The sequence below is a fragment of the Etheostoma spectabile genome, chromosome 11, assembly GCF_008692095.1.
Source record: "Etheostoma spectabile isolate EspeVRDwgs_2016 chromosome 11, UIUC_Espe_1.0, whole genome shotgun sequence".
NCBI classification, from domain to species: Eukaryota; Metazoa; Chordata; class Actinopteri; order Perciformes; family Percidae; genus Etheostoma; species Etheostoma spectabile.
The window spans coordinates 10,730,258-10,750,065 of record NC_045743.1 but is presented as its reverse complement, the minus strand read 5'-3'; the positions used below and the strand labels follow the sequence as shown (position 1 = coordinate 10,750,065).

General features: G+C 40.9%; 1 protein-coding gene across 3 annotated transcripts in view; it reads right to left on the bottom strand.

Annotated features, from left to right (window-relative positions):
* The window catches only part of igf2bp2a (insulin-like growth factor 2 mRNA binding protein 2a), a 57,063-nt gene that overhangs the window by 16,469 nt on the left and 20,786 nt on the right, over positions 1–19,808 (bottom strand). For 2 of the 3 annotated variants that reach the window (XM_032530095.1, XM_032530096.1), the window contains exons 3-4: positions 2,124–2,172; positions 1,275–1,326 (exon numbers count right to left, since the gene is read on the bottom strand). In XM_032530095.1, coding sequence (XP_032385986.1) covers positions 1,275–1,326; positions 2,124–2,172 — 101 coding nt within the window. Of the gene's footprint in view, positions 1–1,274; positions 1,327–2,123; positions 2,173–15,580; positions 15,863–19,808 lie in introns of those variants that run through there. The other variant, XM_032530097.1, reaches the window with a different exon arrangement.

Genomic DNA, 19,808 nt, shown 5'->3' with positions numbered 1-19,808 from the left:
CTTAGAGAGGGTGAGTGGGCAGAGCCTGGCATGAGGCCCGGCCCCAGCCTTCACAGCCAGCTCTCCCCTGCCACGCTTGCCCTGCCTTGCTCCGCCACGGGCAGCCTTCACTGTGCCACACACAGGGGGACTCCTTCTAAAACCGTACCCCGTAACCAGAGCGCACAAACACGGGCAGAGAAAAAGTGACAGGCAGACAGGAAGTTGGACAGAGACACAGAGAGCGACAAGCAAACTGGCTCTCTGGAAGCTTTGATCACACACTGCTACCAAGCAACTCTGACGCTCGGAGAACCGGACTAAAGAAGACGGAAGAGGAGGAAATGCTCGCTGCTATCGTACAGATGAAGTTGGTTGTTTTACGGCAGCATCTGTGAAACTGAGGGGAGTAATTTCTCTGCTGGGTTGTCTTTCAGCATTTGTCATAACTACAGTGGGTGATAGTTGGTCTTGGCTGCTTTGACGCACATAGAGACATCGTGTTAGAGTGTGTGTGTGTGTGTGTGTGTGTGTGTGTTTGTGTCTGTGTGTGTGTGTGTGTGTGTGCGTGTGTGCAAACGTCTACTACTCTTTTTGCAGTCTTTATACACATGCTTGAGTAGTAGACGTTTGCACACACACACACACACACAAACACACACACACACACACACAGACACAAACACACAGACACAGACACAAACACACACACACACACACACACACACACACACACACACACACACACACACACACACACACACATTCAATCAGACTGTACAAAAGCCTTACCACAGGCGCCTACAGTGTCCTCCATCATTACCATGATGCACCTCCCCGTAACAGATGCACAAGCAAACAGGCATGAACACATATACACACACACACACACCCACAACACACACCAATAGGAAAAATACTGAACGTCTGCCAGTCGCCACTTCAATCCATACGCTGAGTCTGAAGCGACCAGTGGCAATACACAGTGCTTATTATAGAAGCTGCATGTAATTCAAACGCTGCTCTCTCTGGGTCAAACCTTTGTGTAAGATACACATGCACACAGACAGACAAGATGATAAAGGCTGATTTATATGCAAAGATGAGTTATGTTTAGATAATGGGTGTGTGGGATGATGGTAACGGGGAAGTTTAGTCACACAGGGAGACTTGACTCACTGGGAGGTCTGTGTGTTTGTGTGTTGCTAAATAGACACGTGCATTAAACAGTTGGAACCAGATGATGATGATGATGATGAGATGTGCAGAAAACACAGAGAGGAAGAGCTCTGTACCTTGTTCCACGTTTTCTACAGTACCATACTGAGCTAGAAGGCCGTCCAAAACCTGAGGAAGAAATGAGAGCGTGGATTAGAGACAACTACGGACACTAATAAAAAAACATACATGGATACCCATACCCACACACACACACACACGTCTCACACACACACACACACACACACACACACGATTTTACTAGCTGTTTAGTGAATCTTTTAGAAAACTGGTTGTTGTTACAAAGAACTTATGAAGGACTTGGAAAATGTTTTTAAAGCTACAATCTGTCATCCAAATGTAAAGTTCAGATTGCAAGATTCTAAATATGCTATACCTCCTAAAAAGAGTGACAGATGTTTTAATACATGGACAATACACAAAACTATATTTAAGTGATTAATGTTTTCATGTACTGTTAAAAGGTTGTTTACATTAATAATGTAATGTTACAATGTTGTATTGTTTCATTTTGTTATATCCCAAATATTGATCTATAATAAAGACCATAACAATTACATTAAAAATTACAATTGAGGTAGTTTACTCCTCTTTTATTTATCACTGCATGTATACACAGAGACACTCACACCATAAAAATCAACTTGAACCCAGTAAGGTTAGAGATGACACACAGACACAGTGTCATCCCCACGATAACAAACACTGACATAAAGATAAGCACCAAAATACAGAATACAGCTTTAAAGCTGGTGATTCATGGTCGGAGACCATTGCTTGTTTATGTGCTACCTGGTGCCTCAACTGGCATCACACACACACACACACACACCACACAACACCACACACACCACACACCCACACACAACACACACACACACACACAACACAGAAAAACAACTGACCTCCCACTGTAGATGAGGGGGAATGTTCCGGATCTGGATCTTCCGACTCCTGCAGAGATGAGAGACACAGATGGAGTGGATTTAACAGACCTGAACCACACACTCACACATTTGAGAGTTGCAGTCATCAGGAAAGCCAAACTTCACTCATGTATACAATATACACATCCAACAGCTGTTTAGCAGAGACGTTTTGCAATGAGGGCAGAAATGCACAGTCAGAGCTGTATTGTGTGTAAACAACAACGTAATCCTCAACAAAACAACAAAAAAAATCATAATTGACTTTAGGAAACATAAAAACAAAAGCCACAACAGTCTTGTAATACATTGGAGAGGGGGTGGAACAGCTCCCAAGCTTCAGATACCTCGGTGTGCATCTAGCGGAGGATCTGACCTGGGGAGTGGACACTAAGGACATAGGGGAAAAGAAGGCTCAGCAGAGATTCTTTTTCCTGCGAACCCTAAGATGCACCAGGCTTCTGCAGGAACTCCTCACAATTTTTTACAGGTGCACAACAGAGAGTGTGCTGGCATGTGCAGTTTGGTTCTCCAACTGCACCACTGAGGAGAGAAAACCCCTGCAGCGGGTAATTAAAACAGCCCAGAGAATCATTGGTGTCCCTCTTCCAAGCCTTGAGGACATTTACTCCAGTAGGCTGCAGAGAAGATCAGTTAGCATCAGAGCGCACCCTACACACCCTGGCCATAACCTTTTTGACACCCTACCCTCAGGCAGGCTTAAGTTCATGAGGGTGCGGACAAACCGCATACGTTTTTTCCCAGGGCCATATATGAGCCGCTGAAAGGCTGAAAGGCTAACCTAAGCTGGACTCGAACCATAACGTGTTGATAATGCACTGGTTTTCTTAGTATGATTTTAATTCTCATTTTCTTTTTATTCCATATTTATCTGTTTATTGTTGCTGATGCTGTCATGATGCATGATATGCAATGACAAAAAACAATCTATCTATCTATCTATCTATCTATCTATCTATCTATCTATCTATCTATCTATCGTCTAACAGTTAGTGTCATTATAACTGTCTAAATGCACACAATTCATTAGACAGTATCACAAATGAAAGTCGTACAACTCCTGAAGGAAATCTAGGTGTGTAGGTGAAGACATTTATTAGACAGCAGCTACTGACTCTAAATGCTATTCTCACTACTCTTACTACGAGACTTGGATATGACACCAAAAAAACCTGGTAAAAAACACATGAAGAACAAGTTTTAATGAAAATGGTTGTAATCTGACAACAAGAATGATGAAACGTAATTTAGTAAATCAAAACCCATTTGATTAGAGATTAATAGAAACAAACGAACATTTGCAATTTTTTAACATTACTATACGTTCCCACAGCTTGCCTATGGTCCCCCAGTGGCTAGAAATGGCGATAAGTGTAAACCGAGCACCCCCCCCCCCACAATAATGGCCAAAATGTGGCTTAACGGTCTATGCTTGTAACGGACCTTTTGAATGAAGCAGTAGTTGATCACTTGCACCCCCTACTGGCCCGTTAAGAAGAGTGAGGAGTCAGCAGTCAATGACAGTAAAAAACAGAGCAGTCAATAAAATAGGTTTTCAAAAATTTTGAATCACTGCAACCACGAAAGGTCCTTGAGCAAAAAAATTCAGAATGGTGGTTCCAGTAGTATGCGAGATTAGCTATGGACAGACAGATACACACACATAAGTCCTACCTGGAGAGGATAAAAAATACATATACCAACAAATAAACATGATTTTAATTTACTCCATGGAAATGTATCACTTTTGTTTTTAAGTCACATTCATTTCCATTTCTATCCTAATTCTTCTGTTACTTGGCAACTTTGTGAATTCGATTTATGAACTAAAAGGATCAAACTCTGAGTCGGATGTGAATGAACTTGGTTTGACTAAATCTTTTAGTTCTTTATCAAAACGTGTCAGTCAAAGAAGACAGAAAGATTGACATTCAAATAGGACAGCATCCCTCTCAGCCCAGTCGTTTTGGGATCCGAGCTTTCACACAGCCTTCCAACCTCCATTCAGCGTGTCTGCTCAAACAGCACAGCCACACAAACCGCCCGGTGACCACAGGCTGTTAACAACTGCATTAACGTTAGAGAGTCCAGCTCCGCATGAGAGCTGCTGATTTAAAAAGCAGAGGGGCTGGCGGAGAAAATGCCACACCGCTGAGCAACCGCATCCCAAAAAAAATCATTTAAGGACAATTAGGAGCCATTACCGAGAGTGGGGAAAGAAGAGGTACAGAAATAAAGTGCAGGAAGTAAGGTAATAAGGATTCTCCACGGGACATTTAAATACAAAGATGCAAGCATATTACCCACACACATCTAGGTTTTGCACCTTTCTCTCCAAAAACATCTCCCTGCAAAAAGGTCAGAATTTCCTGTCAACAGCGAGGAGAAGACGAGAGGAACGAGCCGACAGCTGGACATGAATGAATGTCTCTTTCTGATTGTGCTGAGGACACAGCAACAGAAGGGTTACGAAAGCCCACTTTGCTTCTCTCCTCATCTAGCCATCTGAACTTTGAGCACTTTTGTCAAAATATTGAAGAGTAACTGAATAGACTTCTATTATTGATTATAAGGTAAGCGATCACAAACAATGTAAAATGTAAACATTTTCCAACTTGCGTACACATACACAACAGCTATAACAGCTATAAATGAAACAACAGAAAAAAATAACTTGAGTGTCTCTACCATGTCTCTCCTACCACAGAAACAGACACAAAAGCATAGAAAACAGAAAATAAAAACGGAATTCCCAGCGTGTCCTACCACACGGTGGCCTGCAAGCTTTCTGTCACTTATGGTGATTTAAAGAGAGTGGCTTGATGAAAGATCTCTCTTGGCAACTGCTATCCAAACAAGGGTAAACCGATAAAAATCACCCTTTACCACTAAAAACACATCACCTTTTTCAACGTAGTTAACAACCTTGTGTCGTCCAAAAGCGGGCAGTGGCTGAAAAGCTTTTTAGACCCATTGTAAACCCCAAAACAGCTCCAAACACTGGCATCCCAGATCTGCCCAATATGGAAACTAAAAGCTCCTTTCATTTAGCGTTGTCTGCTTAAATAGCCCTGTGGACTCTGAGGGCCCAGCTCACTATTGTGTTATTAAGGGTCCAAGTCCCTTAATAAAAGTTTATATCTCATGAACGGCTCTTCCGATTTTTACAACATTTGATGGGTACCATTCTAGGGTCACTCCTGAAGCACCCCTTACAGTGGGGTACTGATTGGTTGAACATGGCGTGGCCTTTGGGACCCCTGTGTGGATTAACCACTTACACTAAAGTGAATTATTTAAAATTAACAGGAACTCCCACAATACACATCACACATGAAATTCCCGTATTCAGTGAATCAAGCAGAGTCACGTGTGTTCTTTTCACAATATCGCGCTAAGTGCAAAACCAACTTTTTCGAATTAGTCCTTGGCCGTGCGACAGAGCTGCACGAAACCTGGTACGTAGCATCTCCAGATGGCCGCGACAAAAGGTTATATACAGAATTTTGCTATATTAACGTGTGCGCATTTGACGACCAAACTAATTTTCTGCAGCAAGCTACCAAACACATATTATATCATTTCTCGGCCAAATTACATGTCATCAGCAAAAGACTTGAGAGAGATGTTTGACATCTCTCCACAATGCTCTGTACCAAATTTGGTAAAGATTGGCCATTAGGGGGTGCTATAATCAACATTTATTTGTTTTGTCATGAAACTCAATGCATTTAAATGGGAAATTTGCAATATCTCTGCCAAAGTAATTGCTATCAACACCAAACCCATGTTGATTGTTTGGCATGCTGCTCGGAGGCTCTGTACAACATTTGGTAAAAATAGGCCTTTAGGGGGCGCTATAATCAACGTAGACCATTTTGGGCCCTTTTATCCCTTCTGTGGTCGAGTGCGTCGTTTATGATGCCAAACGGCACTTCTGATTCATAACTTTGTAACTTAATAATATACTAGTAGACCCATAATGTCTTTTGGAGCTAAACTGGTAGCCCCATTCTGATGTCTTTGTTGTCTTCCTGTCCCTTATAGAAGGTTTTGTATCCAGCCTAGAAGCCTAGAGTTTTTCAGGGTCATTGTGTAAATAAGTTGTCCTTTATATGAGTAATAATGTTCACTATGTTTATTTTTGCATTGGATGACTCCAAATATATAGAACTGGTGTAGACAACACAAATAATTGTGTGGCATTGCTGTGTGTGTGATATCAATATATATCTGTGAGATTCATGTTCCGTTTTATTTATTTATTTAGTCCTACAACCTTTTTAACATTCAAGTGACCTCAGTGCAGCACAAATATTCCACTGGCCCCGTTTTTCCTGAAAAGAAATGATGTTGATAGATTGACTAAGGGTTGATGTTTTACCAGCTTATATAGAAAAGAAAATCAGACTGACCAGAGGTTGTCAAAAATCCTTTGAGGCTCTGGGATATTTGCAACGGCACTGTACCGCCGGCCTTGAGGCTCACACCTCTCAATATTTCCTGATGTTTGCCTCCCCACGTTATGCTTCGGGTTTCGCTTTCGTGAGCTCCCCGGTTTGCCGACTGGCGTTGGGACAACTGGCGCTATGAGGCTTGGACCCTGGTTATAACTGCTTGCAGTTCTAGATGCTAATTGATTTGCCAACTGTAACCCTGATGTAATGTTAGACTAGATGACGCTGAACTGCAGCACAGTGATGCCATCCTCTTTGCTCTTTAATAGTTAATAAGCACATTAGCAGGTTCGCTGTCAGGTGAGGCAAACTCCTGGAGTACAGATAATACTGTTAGGTTTCTTTATAAATATTGTCCCACTATGTTAGCAGCAGGACATCGTTAGCATCAGCACTACTTCTTTTTCTTTACTCATAGTTTAGAGGCCGCTTGCTTGTCTGTCATCCTGAAATATGCATAGCTCCCTGAATGGACATCTCTCGGAAAAAGTGACTCCCGACAGTTCTTCTTCAAGGTCTCATTTTCAGCATGCCTGTGGCCGCTGGCTGACCATAAGATCACTGCTTTCTGTCAGTCTGTCTGTCTCCAGGGTAGGGAGAGGCCCACGATACAAGCCACCCTGCAACATATACCATTGTCTGTTTGCAGTGTTTATGTCTAGCTACAGACATGAACAGTATGTCCTCAGGTTATATGTTGTTGCTTTTTAATCCGGGAATAATCCAGTAATATTGTATGAAGCAGCAGGCTGCTGCTAATATCTGTTTGTTTGCATTTAAGGTGAACCCAGCGCTCTTTTTCAGCTCCTCCTTTCAGTCCAAAATGAGCCGCAGTAGAAGATACAGACTGAAGTCAATGGTTACTTAATGTTTGTTGAATGTGACCAAGCTGTCTGCTGTTGGTTTGGAGTAGCCTGCCAAGAGAAAAAAAACCTCTCAATTTCAGCCTTTAAATATCTGAGGGTGGCCATGTTCATTTGAAAAGCTAATATTTACTACACCCACCTGCACGATGTAAGAAACCGTGTCTGCTAACAAGCATGCATACTAATACACACACATGCATGCCGAGCAGTCAAAGGAATTTTAACCTCTAAGAGGGCAGACAGAGGGGTGAGAAAGAGGGTATTCATCCCTCGCAAGAAGTTTGCAGTGTTCCTAAAGATCTAAACATCGAAACATCAGGTCGTCAAAAACCCTGTGTGAATTATACACTTAAAAACCTTTTTTCTAACCTTTTGTTTCCTGCAGTGTTTTTATCCCTTGCAATATATCCTTTTCTTTCACCTTTTGATCACCATTTAACGCTTTTGTGTCTCTGGACCTGGCCTGCTGAGATTTCTTGGTAACTAAGTTCTTGTAACTAAGTGTAAAGAACTGTAAGTGTTGCAACAATTATTTTTGTTCTGTTAGTAATAGTTGATCATTGATTCATCGTTGAAGTCAAAATTTAAGGCAAAGGTCTCAAATGGGAGATTGGTGGCTTTTCTTGGTCTTACATTAAAGGTCCCATGGCATGAAAATTTCACTTTATGAGGTTTTTTAACATTTATATGAATTCCCCCAGCCTGACTTTGGTCCCCCAATGGCTAGAAATGGCGATAGGTCTAGACCAAGCCCTGGCCTTTGAGAAAATGAAAGCTCAGGTGGGCCGATCTGGAACCTGAAAATCTGCACAAAGGCTAAATTTCGGGAAAGAGACTTCAGCCATGGTATTAGGGGAAAACTACGGCCTATATTATAGCAAACAAAAGCAGCATGTCATGGGACTGGTTTGAATTTTTAATTGGATAAAACTAAACATTTGATGACTTCCCTTTGGGCTCTAGGATATTGTGAAGGCCTCTTTCTTTAATGCTTTATAGTTCAAACAATTAATCAAAAAGAAAATCCAAAGCAGATTAATTGACCACTAGTATCATCGTCAGTTGCAGCCTTGTGGTAAGGAATAATGAACTCTATGTGCAAATGGCCTAATAGAACTAGCACCTTTTTAAAATATTTTTCTATATCCTAGAGAAAACAGTTTGAATCACTCTCAAATCAGCTCCAACTGGAGTCCACCTGACACGGGTCACTGGGCTACATGTAGGCAGAGAGGATTGAATAAAGAGCACGTCTGTCTTTGAAATGAAACTCTCTTTGGTGGAAGCCAAGAAAAGTGGCGGGACAAGACGAAGGCCAGAAGTACAGTCTGGGAAACAATTCCACCACTAATGATAGACATAAAACATAACACAATCTAAAATATAGGATGCATTTACAAAATACTGTGAGTCAAAGGTTTTGGGAGATATGGTCTATTAAATCTAGACTATAAACAACCACATATGACAAGTTGTTATCACGTGACCTACACTTTTAACATTATTATTATTATTATTTTACATTTCACCATTGCAATTCCTTAATTACAGTATGTTAATTATGTAAATAATGTATAATAACATTCCTTTATGTAAATACCGTACATAGCCACACTCCTTATATTTCTTTATTTCTTTATTTGTATTTCTACTCTGATATTTATAATATTTGTGCAACTGCAACACAGAGTTTCCCTTCGGGGATCAATAAAGTATTTCGGATTTTGATTCTGATTCTGATTAAACGTGCACAATAATTAGCAGCTTAATGTACTTAAATTTAGCACTTAGTTACTTTTCACTACATCTTAAGCTAAGTGATGACACCTGTGCCAGCTCCATTCACTGATGAATAATAATGTATGTGGGGAAATTACAACTTACAATCTGTTTGTTAGCAATCACTACACATGGGCCTGAAATACACACACATGCTCAGGTCCTATTCATGCACAAATGGAGAGATGTCAGAATGAGTGGACTGCTAGTGCCCCGAGCGGTTGGGGGGAGTTACAGTGCCTTGCTCAAGGGCACCTGGCAGTGCCCAGGAGGTGAAGTGGCATTTCTCCAGCTATGAACCCATACTCCGTACTTTTGGTCCATACGGGGACTTGAACATGCGACCCTCCGGTTCCCAAATCAACTCCCTACGGACTGAGCTACTGCCACCCCCTACGAGATTTGAATGTGTGAGACAAAACAGAGAAAAGACAATGAGAGAGAAAGATGAGAGAAAGCCAATGAAAAGTGAATGTAGTTAAAAGTAAAGAAAACCTCGTAAACAAACGTTTGAGTTTGAAATATTTTGTTCCAGATGGTTCCCAAACAAAAGATAATTTAGAGTGATACTAGAGATATTAGAGGGCTTTTAAAGGTTTCTATTTCACATAATTTAAGAGATTGTTGAATTGATTCAAATGCTGTTAAATTAAATAGTGTGATAAATGGCATATGCAGATAAATAATGTATACATCTATACAAATAAAGCTGCCTACATCTAATGTCTCTTAGACAGTCAGAATGAAGACTGGATAAAGGGTATTCAATTTGCCGTAAACTCAATGTATTTTGTTTGTAAAACCCTCCAAAAAGTCATAGTCACTCATCATTAAGAACTGTAACCCCAAATAGTGAGTGTGTTTTTTCTTTTCAGAAACCCACAAGAGGGAATGATTAAACATTTCCTACTCTGCTCATGAATTCAGTCTAAAAAGGCCTTTAAAAGCCTTGTTTACATTTCCTTCCCAGCTCTGTGCAGATGCCCATGCTGTCAGTGATCAGCTCTCAAGGCGTGCTGTCCTGTGCCCAGCAGGGAGGCTCTAACGTCTTTGCAGAGCTTTTTTGTTCAGGGTAAAAGGCACGTGGAGGAGACAGAAGAGGAGCCTACAACTTCAAAGAAAAATAAATTTAACAGACAATACCAAGACTTCTACTTAAAATACGGCTTTATCGCAACAGGTGATTCTCATGGGCCAAGCCCGCTCTGCATAATATGTGGCAACAAGCTAGCAAATGAGGTAATGAAGGATTCAAAACTTATTCGGGACATGGAAACCAAGCACTGCAATTTTCTGCCGTGACAGCAATCAGAACAAAAACACGGAATAAACTGGACATAAGGAACACACTTATGACTGTCTCCCTTTACCTCTAGATGGGACCGTTTGGTTGCACAGAAACAAGTGAAGGGTTCCCAATGGTACATCGTTAAGTTAAATTGTCTTTTTCATGCATTTTAGATTTGCTTTCATATTACCTTATCAGATTTTTCTGGTTTTATCATTTTATTTTGTTGTGTTTATGCGCCACACCTTGGTCTGTGAAAATTTGTCTGCTATGAAATCGGTCAGTGGGGCAAAAAAGGTTTGGGGCCGCTGCTCTAGACGAATAAACAGACATCCTAAATAGTCCTTCAGTCCACCAGCTCTGTCCGGAGCGCAATGCCTCACAAACACTTACACACACAGTCACCTCTACTAGAATCCTCACACCAAAATGTTTCAACATCAAATTAGTTTTCCTCCATTTAAGTGTTATTTTCCTTCCTCCTGTGTCCATTTACTGTAACTGCCAATGCTCTCACCGTCTCTGATTAAAAACTGCCTCGCTGTTGTTACACACCAATATTTGTTACCTAATGCTTAACAAAATCATTCATTCCTTGTGATAAAACGGTGAGCTAAATCACCAGATGTGTTATGCCAGAAAAAAAACCAGAAACCTTTATTTTTCAATCCCTCAGCCTCGTGAAACGTGTTGTGTTTCAGCTGAAAGCCACGCACGATGACACAACAGAAAGAAGAAGTCCACATCAGTCCAGAAACAGTCCAATGCAAGACTTTATATTGCACACAAGATAATTGACGACTTTCAAACTGAAAGATGATCTGGCCTTCATTACAGCCCTACATACCATGCAGATAAAATAGGAAATGAAAACCTCTGCAGTCATAAATCACACTGCCAGCATGTGATAATACACCTATTACATGGTCATATTACAATCCAGTGATATGCACTGTCTAAGCAACACTAATGTGTCTGTTTCTTTTATGTGTAGCGGTCCGACGTTTCAGTGCTGAGTGCAGCATAATGTGATCTTCTTACAATCAGCTACGTTTACAGCTATATGTGCATGTATGTGAGCTCTTACATCATCAGTATTGTAGAATGTAAAGCTCTAAGCTGACAAATGCACTGGTCTTATTCCTTTACATCTTGCTGCAACTAGCATTGATAAAATGCCAATTTATACCCAGTGTAGATATCTTATATGGGTTGGTTTTGGTGGGTTGGTCAAAGTGTCTGGTGGTCCTTATACCCCCACTGCAGACTTGTTTAATCTGAATTAACCCAATTTCTAGATTTGATCCTTAAGCTCTTAAGCCTAAATGCCCTTAAATCTCAGAGAGGAAGCAACAAGTCAACAATATTCATGAGACCCTTCAGTATGGAAGATGTCTCTTTGCTCCTCTTTTTAAACTCTGACAGCGCTCTCCCTGTTGCTGAATTAAGTTGGAGTTTAGGCCATGTCTGTGTAGTGCTCCTATGCAATTCTCTAAGGCCCATCCAATCTTTGTGGAACAGAGATAACAGAATTTGTATGAAAGAAGTGTCTATGCATTGTTATTTACCTTCAGCCACAAGGATGTGCTCCTATTTGTCCTCCAGAAGGACAAACAAACCCTGAAGCAGTTCCTAAGCTCGTTACCATAGGCTGTATGTAAAGGTGCATTACGTATTTTGCATGTACTGCAACCTACAATGTCTTGTTAGATCAGTCTGAGTCAGAGTGCTCAGAAGAAATGTAGGCCTACTGAACAAGACCAAAACACACACACACACATATATATATATATATATATATATATATATATATATATATATATATATATATATAGAACATAAAGACAATATTCACTTTGAATAATTCCAGGGCGGTCACAGCAGGTCTGAATGTAAAATGTAAAATCTATCTACAGGCAAGCACACACATCTGCAATAAGACATTAAATTTTCTTCTAAGGACATTCTTATTTTTCCTTCTAATTAATACCAAATTACTCTTTTCTGGAAGGACGTCTGGAAGTATAGATAGATGGTGTTTTCATTATGTTTTAAATAGTGTACTCTATTAGAAGATCAAGACTGACATTAAGATTAAAAGCTCCTTCTTGACCTTAAAACAGTGGCTTGCAAACCAATATCAGTTGCTAACATAAAAGGTCTGCCTGTCATGAAGGTACCAACATTTAACCATGTTTACCTGAAGGATTGCATAGAAGTTGTTAGCAAAAGCACTGACTCAAGTTAGGGCCCCTTTTTTTGTTACTTGCAGGATTTGCTTGCTAGTGAGTCAAGTATCATTACCATTGTCATACTTTACAAACACAAAGGGAGAACTTTGTCTGTCTGCCATTCGGTGCTGGGCAGGTAGCGTAGAGTTAGTTTATCAGAGGTTTTTTTGCTGAAAACAGGTGCTTCTGATGGAAATGACACTGCCTGGAACTATGAGAGTGAACCAAAACAGTTAAGTTACGTGCTGTAAAACCAAAATATTGAAGTGAAAGACGATTAAACGCTCTGCAGAGCTAAAGGGGACTGCATGGTCTGGTGATAATTCTCGATGGGTTTGTCAATACATGAGACACCTTTGATTATTTATGGAGTCACTTGATCCACTGTTTAATGTACAAAATATAGACTATAGCAGCTTGAACTAACAGAATAAACAATCACTGTAATTCCTACAAACAACAAAGCATCATATGGACTGTTTTTGAGGGGGGTGGAAAATTGCTTATTTTTCCTTAAATTGTATAAATACCCCTGAGACTAAAATATGCTGGTTCATCTAACAGAATATTATAATATTATTAAAGTTATGAATAATAATTGTTTCTGGTGACAGTTCCCTTCACATTCAGTCTTATTAAACAATTTGATTCCTCTGGGCATTCATTTGAATTCATCAAGGATTCCCCCCCATCAAGTAAGAAAACAGTTATTCTATCTGCTCTTCGCCATTGTTCCCTAACCACATATTTTTTACGCTGATACTGCAGAGTGAACAAAGCTGCCGCTCCACCGTGCTGCTAACCATCTCATCTCAGCGTGTAGTGCTCAGGTGCTTCTGTTTTACCTCCCTCGGCGGGTGAGGACTCATCAGAATTCAGCAGGCTTACCTGCCTGCCTGTTTCTCTTCACGCATACGTTTTCTATGTGGCACCGAGGCAGGGAGGCACAGTCCTGGCAGATAGACATATGCAGCTCTGATGGAAGCCACAGCCTTCCTGTTGACATCTATCTGCGCCTCGCTGTCGACGCTCACTCAGCTGCTCAGTAGAAAGATGTAAATAAGGAGAGACTGCACATTGTTTCTTCACCTGTCACGTGTGGAACAAGGTTCATTAACCAGGTCCATTGGCACGCAGGGACATTTCAGGTGGATTAATATCTTGTATCAAGTGATGATTTAGAATCACATGATAATTCCAAGTATCTCCATATATTTTAAATGACTCAGGCAAAGTCCTTGCTCATTATCAACTATATCAGTAGAAGAGAGAAGATGTTCATATTTCAACTACACATCAGCTCAAAGATACGCCATGATGTCACAAAGAAATTAAGAAAATAACTATTTACAATTAGATAAGATGCGTACAGACATTTTCTTAGAGTGTCCAATGCAGTGTGCATTCTGCAGCAGATATAAAAATATTTCCAGTTCTCAGTGTAATCACAACAAATTAATTTTCAGTCAGAGTTAAAATGCCACAGGGTGCCCAGCTGACACAAAACAAATGATCTCCCGCCATGCCTAATAAACCAAGGAAATTAGTATTTTAAAATGTTCCATTTGTATATCGCTTTGTCACAATGCATTTCAATTTTTTTGAATATATATTTTTGGGGCATTTTCAGCCTTTATTTTTGACAAGATAGCTGAAGATATGAAAGGGGAGAGAGAGAGAATGACACGCAGCAAAGGGCCGCAGGTCAGAGCCGAACCCGGGCCCACTGCGTTGAGGAGTAAACCTCTATTCCAACAGAGCTATCTGGCTGCCCAACACATTTCTATTTCATAAAAAAACAGTTTGCTGTAACATGGCAACTGAAGCCCCTCCATATGGCTGTGAACATGCATCCACAGATTTGAAATTAAATCTGGACATTTATATTTGCTGCAAAACACATTTATGTCCCACGTTAATCTTAATTCATGTTTTGCTGAACCTTCTTCTAGCAAGTATATGACTACAGAGGCAGGAACCATTCAATTTTCTGCAGTAAGAAGCTCAAACATATTGTCAGAACGGTATTGGATCTCGAGTGTTAGTCTGATGACTACTACAGCCTTCTAGTGCCAAACCCTGCACACACATCGTTCTGCAAAGGGAAGGTCAAACATCCAAGTGAAGGAATCCTTAACAAAATATATATTTGAGTGAAGGTGGACTTTCAAAACAGTTACCACACACACAAGCTGGAGAAGTAGATGTGTGCACGCAGGCACGCATGCATGCACAGACACAGACACAAATACACACACACACACACACACTAAACATTATGTGCATTCCTGTGCAGAAATCATTTCTGCCAACAGTGCAAAAAACATTCAATCTGCTGCAATTACAATGGTTACAATTCCATTTACTTGTGCTAAAACCTTTTCCCTTGCCAATGAGCCACAATAATCAGCCAGAAAAAATTAAAAATAACAGAAAGATGAGGACTTGCAGGGGTCATGTGCCACCCTGCTCTGTCCTGTCCTGCGCACATCAAACACTTGCATGCCCCTCCACACTGCTACTTCGCTAACGGAGGACTCCTCTGAGTCCCCCGTCAAAAAGCATGTAGTCAGCATTGTCACTGACAGGCACGCAGCAAGCCTACAGGGACACAGCTGACACATGCAATCACACACATCTAACACACACAAACAGACACACACTCACACACAAACAGACTAATGTATAGCCGACTGGTGTGCCTACTCCTCTCTACATGCACACACTGATGTATTTTCTGTGTCTCTTTCTATCTCACACACCTCAGTGCTAAGAGCTACTGACAGGTGAATACCAGCTCATACTGCGGCGGTGCAGTGAGGGTCCGCTGTTAGCTGCTCCTCATGGTTGCTTCTGTTCCTTTATGTTGAGTCGTACAGCTTGCTCCTTAGGTCTCATCCTTTAATCTGGCGACCATGAGGTATTATACTGTAGTTGGAAGGCTGAGCCCGCCTGCTATAGGTGTATGTTCCGACAGGGTTAACCTGGATCAATACCGCACTCACAGCACTCAACGTTACGAAAGCCCTCAAACTGTTTCCCCGCCTGCATTCCTCCCTGCCTGTCTCTCACCGTCCCTCTCTCTACCCGTCTCACTACTCCCTCCAGCTACCTATGGACAGCTTTACTTGTTCACACTCACATGAACGCACTACCTTTTCTCTTTCCCCTCCCCCTGTATGTAGGGACGTTCCTCACAGAGAAAAGCAACTAGCAGGGAATGAGTAAAGAGGCCATCAAATTTCTTGTAGAGTTTTTTGTTGTTTTTCCAACCGGTCTGGACCCCCCTGTGTATGAGTGCCTTGGTCTATGTGTGGTGATGTCAGTCGAACCGGTGCCAGGCCTGGCGACACTGGCTGACATGTGCTGGAGCTTAATTAAAGCTGTGTGTTTGCTTTTGATCATTCTTCTTATGAAATCCCTCAATATGAGTACATTTCAAATTATCTAAAAAATAACACTTGCACTGTGCTTTCAAATGTATTGTGTTTAAATGGTTTTGGAAAATCATATTGTCACTACTCTTTTGTAGCATTTTATAGTTGTCTTAGCTTGTTTATGTTTGCATTTATGAAATAAAACAACAATTCTGAATCAATTAATTAATTAGGTGATTGACAGAAAATGAATTGCCAGCACTAAAGCAAATAAATTGCTGGTGCCAGCAGAAGATGTGTTGCTTTTTTGTCTTATGTCATTGTACATATAATTATTTATTATTTCTTTTTAGGATTCTTTTCTGTTGGTCAAACAAAACAAACAATCTGAAGATGTCACTTTTGGCTCTAAAAACTTTAGATCAGAATTATTCAGTAATTTATGAACACACTACATTTTAATCAACCAATTATCAATAAATAAGTCAAGAAAATAATTGGCAGATAAATTGGTAATCAAAATGATTCTGATTGATATTTAGCCCTGAAATAATTATTTAAATGCCTCAATACTTATGTTATGAATGTGGACACCTGGTCGAATAATTACTGTGGAAGAATGATAGGAATCAACCACTAATAAAGTTTATCTATTTATCAGTTTATCCTTTTGATTGCAATTAGACTTAACAGAAGCCAATTTAAACATCACAAAGAAAACAGAACCAGTGATAGATAAAACATATAAAGAGATTAAATAAACTGCACTCTAGCAGCAATTTTACACTTTGAGTAAAGACTGGTTAAGTAAATAAAGTGTTTCAATAAAACCATCAAGAGATTAACAAGACACTGACATTATCTATATAGGAAGCACTTGTGCAGGTTGGGGGGGGGGGGGGGGGGGCATTCAAACGAGTATAAGTTCAGTTCTAAGCATTAGAGACTGGATTATATTTACTGACTGCCGAGGTTGAGAGTGGAGGGGTGCAAAAGTTAGCGTGGAAAAACAACGCATCACTGTTTTACTCACGTTGACTGTAAAAGAGCAGTTTTTATCGTTTATGGGCGGAAAACTCAAATATGGGTGGATTCAAATGGATAAGGGCCTCCAATAGGTTAATTACATACATACTGTAGTGCTCCTCCCAAAACCTTGACTCATCTTGTGTCACGTGAGAGTGACACAAGATGAGTGGCTGAAGGGGAATTATCCTTGTCAGACTTTAATCCTGGGACCAAAATGGCTCCAAATCCTAACCTACTCTCTGAAATGAGTCAGGGGGCTTGAGAGGATGCTTCGGATTCAAAGCTATGTGTGTGTATTTGTGTGATTCAGTGACAAGTTTGGAGGATGCCTGTATGCAGTGTGGGAATATAGTATGTTGTATGTAATTTGTTGTTGTTGTTGTTGTTGTTGTTGTTGTTGTTATATACTGTACAGTATGTGACTATAAGGCCCAATTGTCTGCAAAAAAACTGCAGCCTCTGCAGTGGTTTAAGTTTGTTTATTGGTTTGTCTTCCAGGTTTGATTTTCTGACAAAATGTTCATGCAAAATACAGTATGTGAATGCAACACCACACAAACACGGTAGTAGCTTTAAAGCAAACAAAACACAGGGCAAGCTTTGGCTCAATATCCACAGATTAATAACAATTAGAGGCGGTTTCTGTTTTGCTAGACAGGATATGCAAAGGTGTAGTCCACTAATTTGACAACTACTCTGGTTTACGACTCTCCTTCACCCAGAAACACCAAAGCGAATCTGCAAGCATTTACATGCCGACTGCTTTCATCATTCCTGGCAGAAAACATGCAAGGCTGGTTCCCTGTCTAAGTTAAAGGGGCTATTAGGCTCATTCCTAAAGACAGCCACAACACAACTGCATTTAAAAGCACTGAGTCAGTGTGAACACCTGGCCCATCTGAGCACAAACACAAATAATAAGATTCTTTGTCATAATCTGATCTCTGTAGAAACATCTGCGGTGGTGAGCTGCGTTTCATGGACAAGGACAATAAATGGCCAGTGTTATGAAAAGCAAATCTTAGTTCAGAAATGTCTGTTGGTCAGAGCCTATCTGTGTGTGTGTGTGTGTGTGTGTGTGTGTGTGTGTGTGTGTGTTAAATTAGGCTTTTCTTCAAGTGCAGCATATTTGATGCATCATCTTCAGCAGCTCCACATCTACACTACTGTCTCTTTGACATCACACTCGCCTTTGAAGCTTGTCATTCTATATCTCTGCAATTTATTCTTCCACAATGTCAAGCGACCGGACACGGGCCTTCCTGGAGTCACTCCACACAACACATAGAACAAAACCATCTCAGCAACCATCTCTGAAATGAACTCCCACTTGGGGGAATGGCCGGAAGACAGAGGCACTTACAAACACAAATATATGCAATGACATAGGCACACACACACACACACCACACACACACACACACCACACACACACACACACACACACACACACACACACAGACACACACACACACACACACACACACAGAGACGTCTACTGTTTTCGAAGAATTCCAATAGTGGTAACCACGACTCTACTAAGAATAAACTGCCTGTCTCTGTTACACTATCTGATAGGGCAGCTCACATTCAGCTTACAGTACATAACATAGAGTTGTACGCTATTTACACCCGCTAATGCTAAGACACAGTCGGCTTCATTCTGCGCTGCCACGCTGTGCCAGGGGAGCAGTGACACTGTGAGCAGGAGGGAGGCGGTGAGAGACAAAGCACGCAATCTAGTTGGTACACATGACATAGTACGCTGACACAAAATATGCACAAGTAGGGAGGAGGAGAAGGAGGATTGAGGGAGGACCTACATTTTGCAGTGGAAAGTGATTGTGACTCTCCCTGGAGCGCGGAGGTGAACTACAGCTGCATCTTGTGGAATTCACCATTATTAAACAATGAAAATTTGCTGAACATGCACAGAATGAGCGTGTTAATGTTCAGTAAACGTGGAGGGAAACGAAACAATCTTACAAGACGCCATTAACTTTTGCAACCTGCCAAAAGAACTCATGCATGGCTGCTTTGGCATCAAATATTTACAATCCTGGTGAGCTGAAGATGTCCGAGTTTTTGCCTTCGGGTTTTTCAACAAGATCGTGCTCTGCTATAGGGGCACTCTTCGATTTTAATTGGATTTGTGTCAGCGTGTGCTTCATTTTACCTGACAGGGACAGGCAATTCATCAATCAGTGTCATAATGTTATTTGCATGCGTGAGACAGAGGCGCTGGCTGGGCAGTGTGCTGCAACTGCTGCACCAAGAAGTCTATGCTAAACGCATACAGCCAATAAATCAATCAATCGGCCGGTATCCTAGCAACTTGCACGTATATTTTATTGGTTTTATTCATGATATCTTATACATAAAAACAGTGCATTTGAAATGGTAATATAATAGCATAAGAACCTCAGGCCTGAGTGCTCCTCGTGTACAGTGGAGCTACCGCAGCAGCTAGTGCACCCAAGGGAAACCCTGAGTATAGACTGTTTAGTGAGACACACACAGATGAACCTTCCACGATAAAAAAAAAAACATTTTTGGCGCCCCCCAGGGAAAAATTAGCCGTGGTCGAAACAGCACTTTTAAAAACCCGTTTTTTCA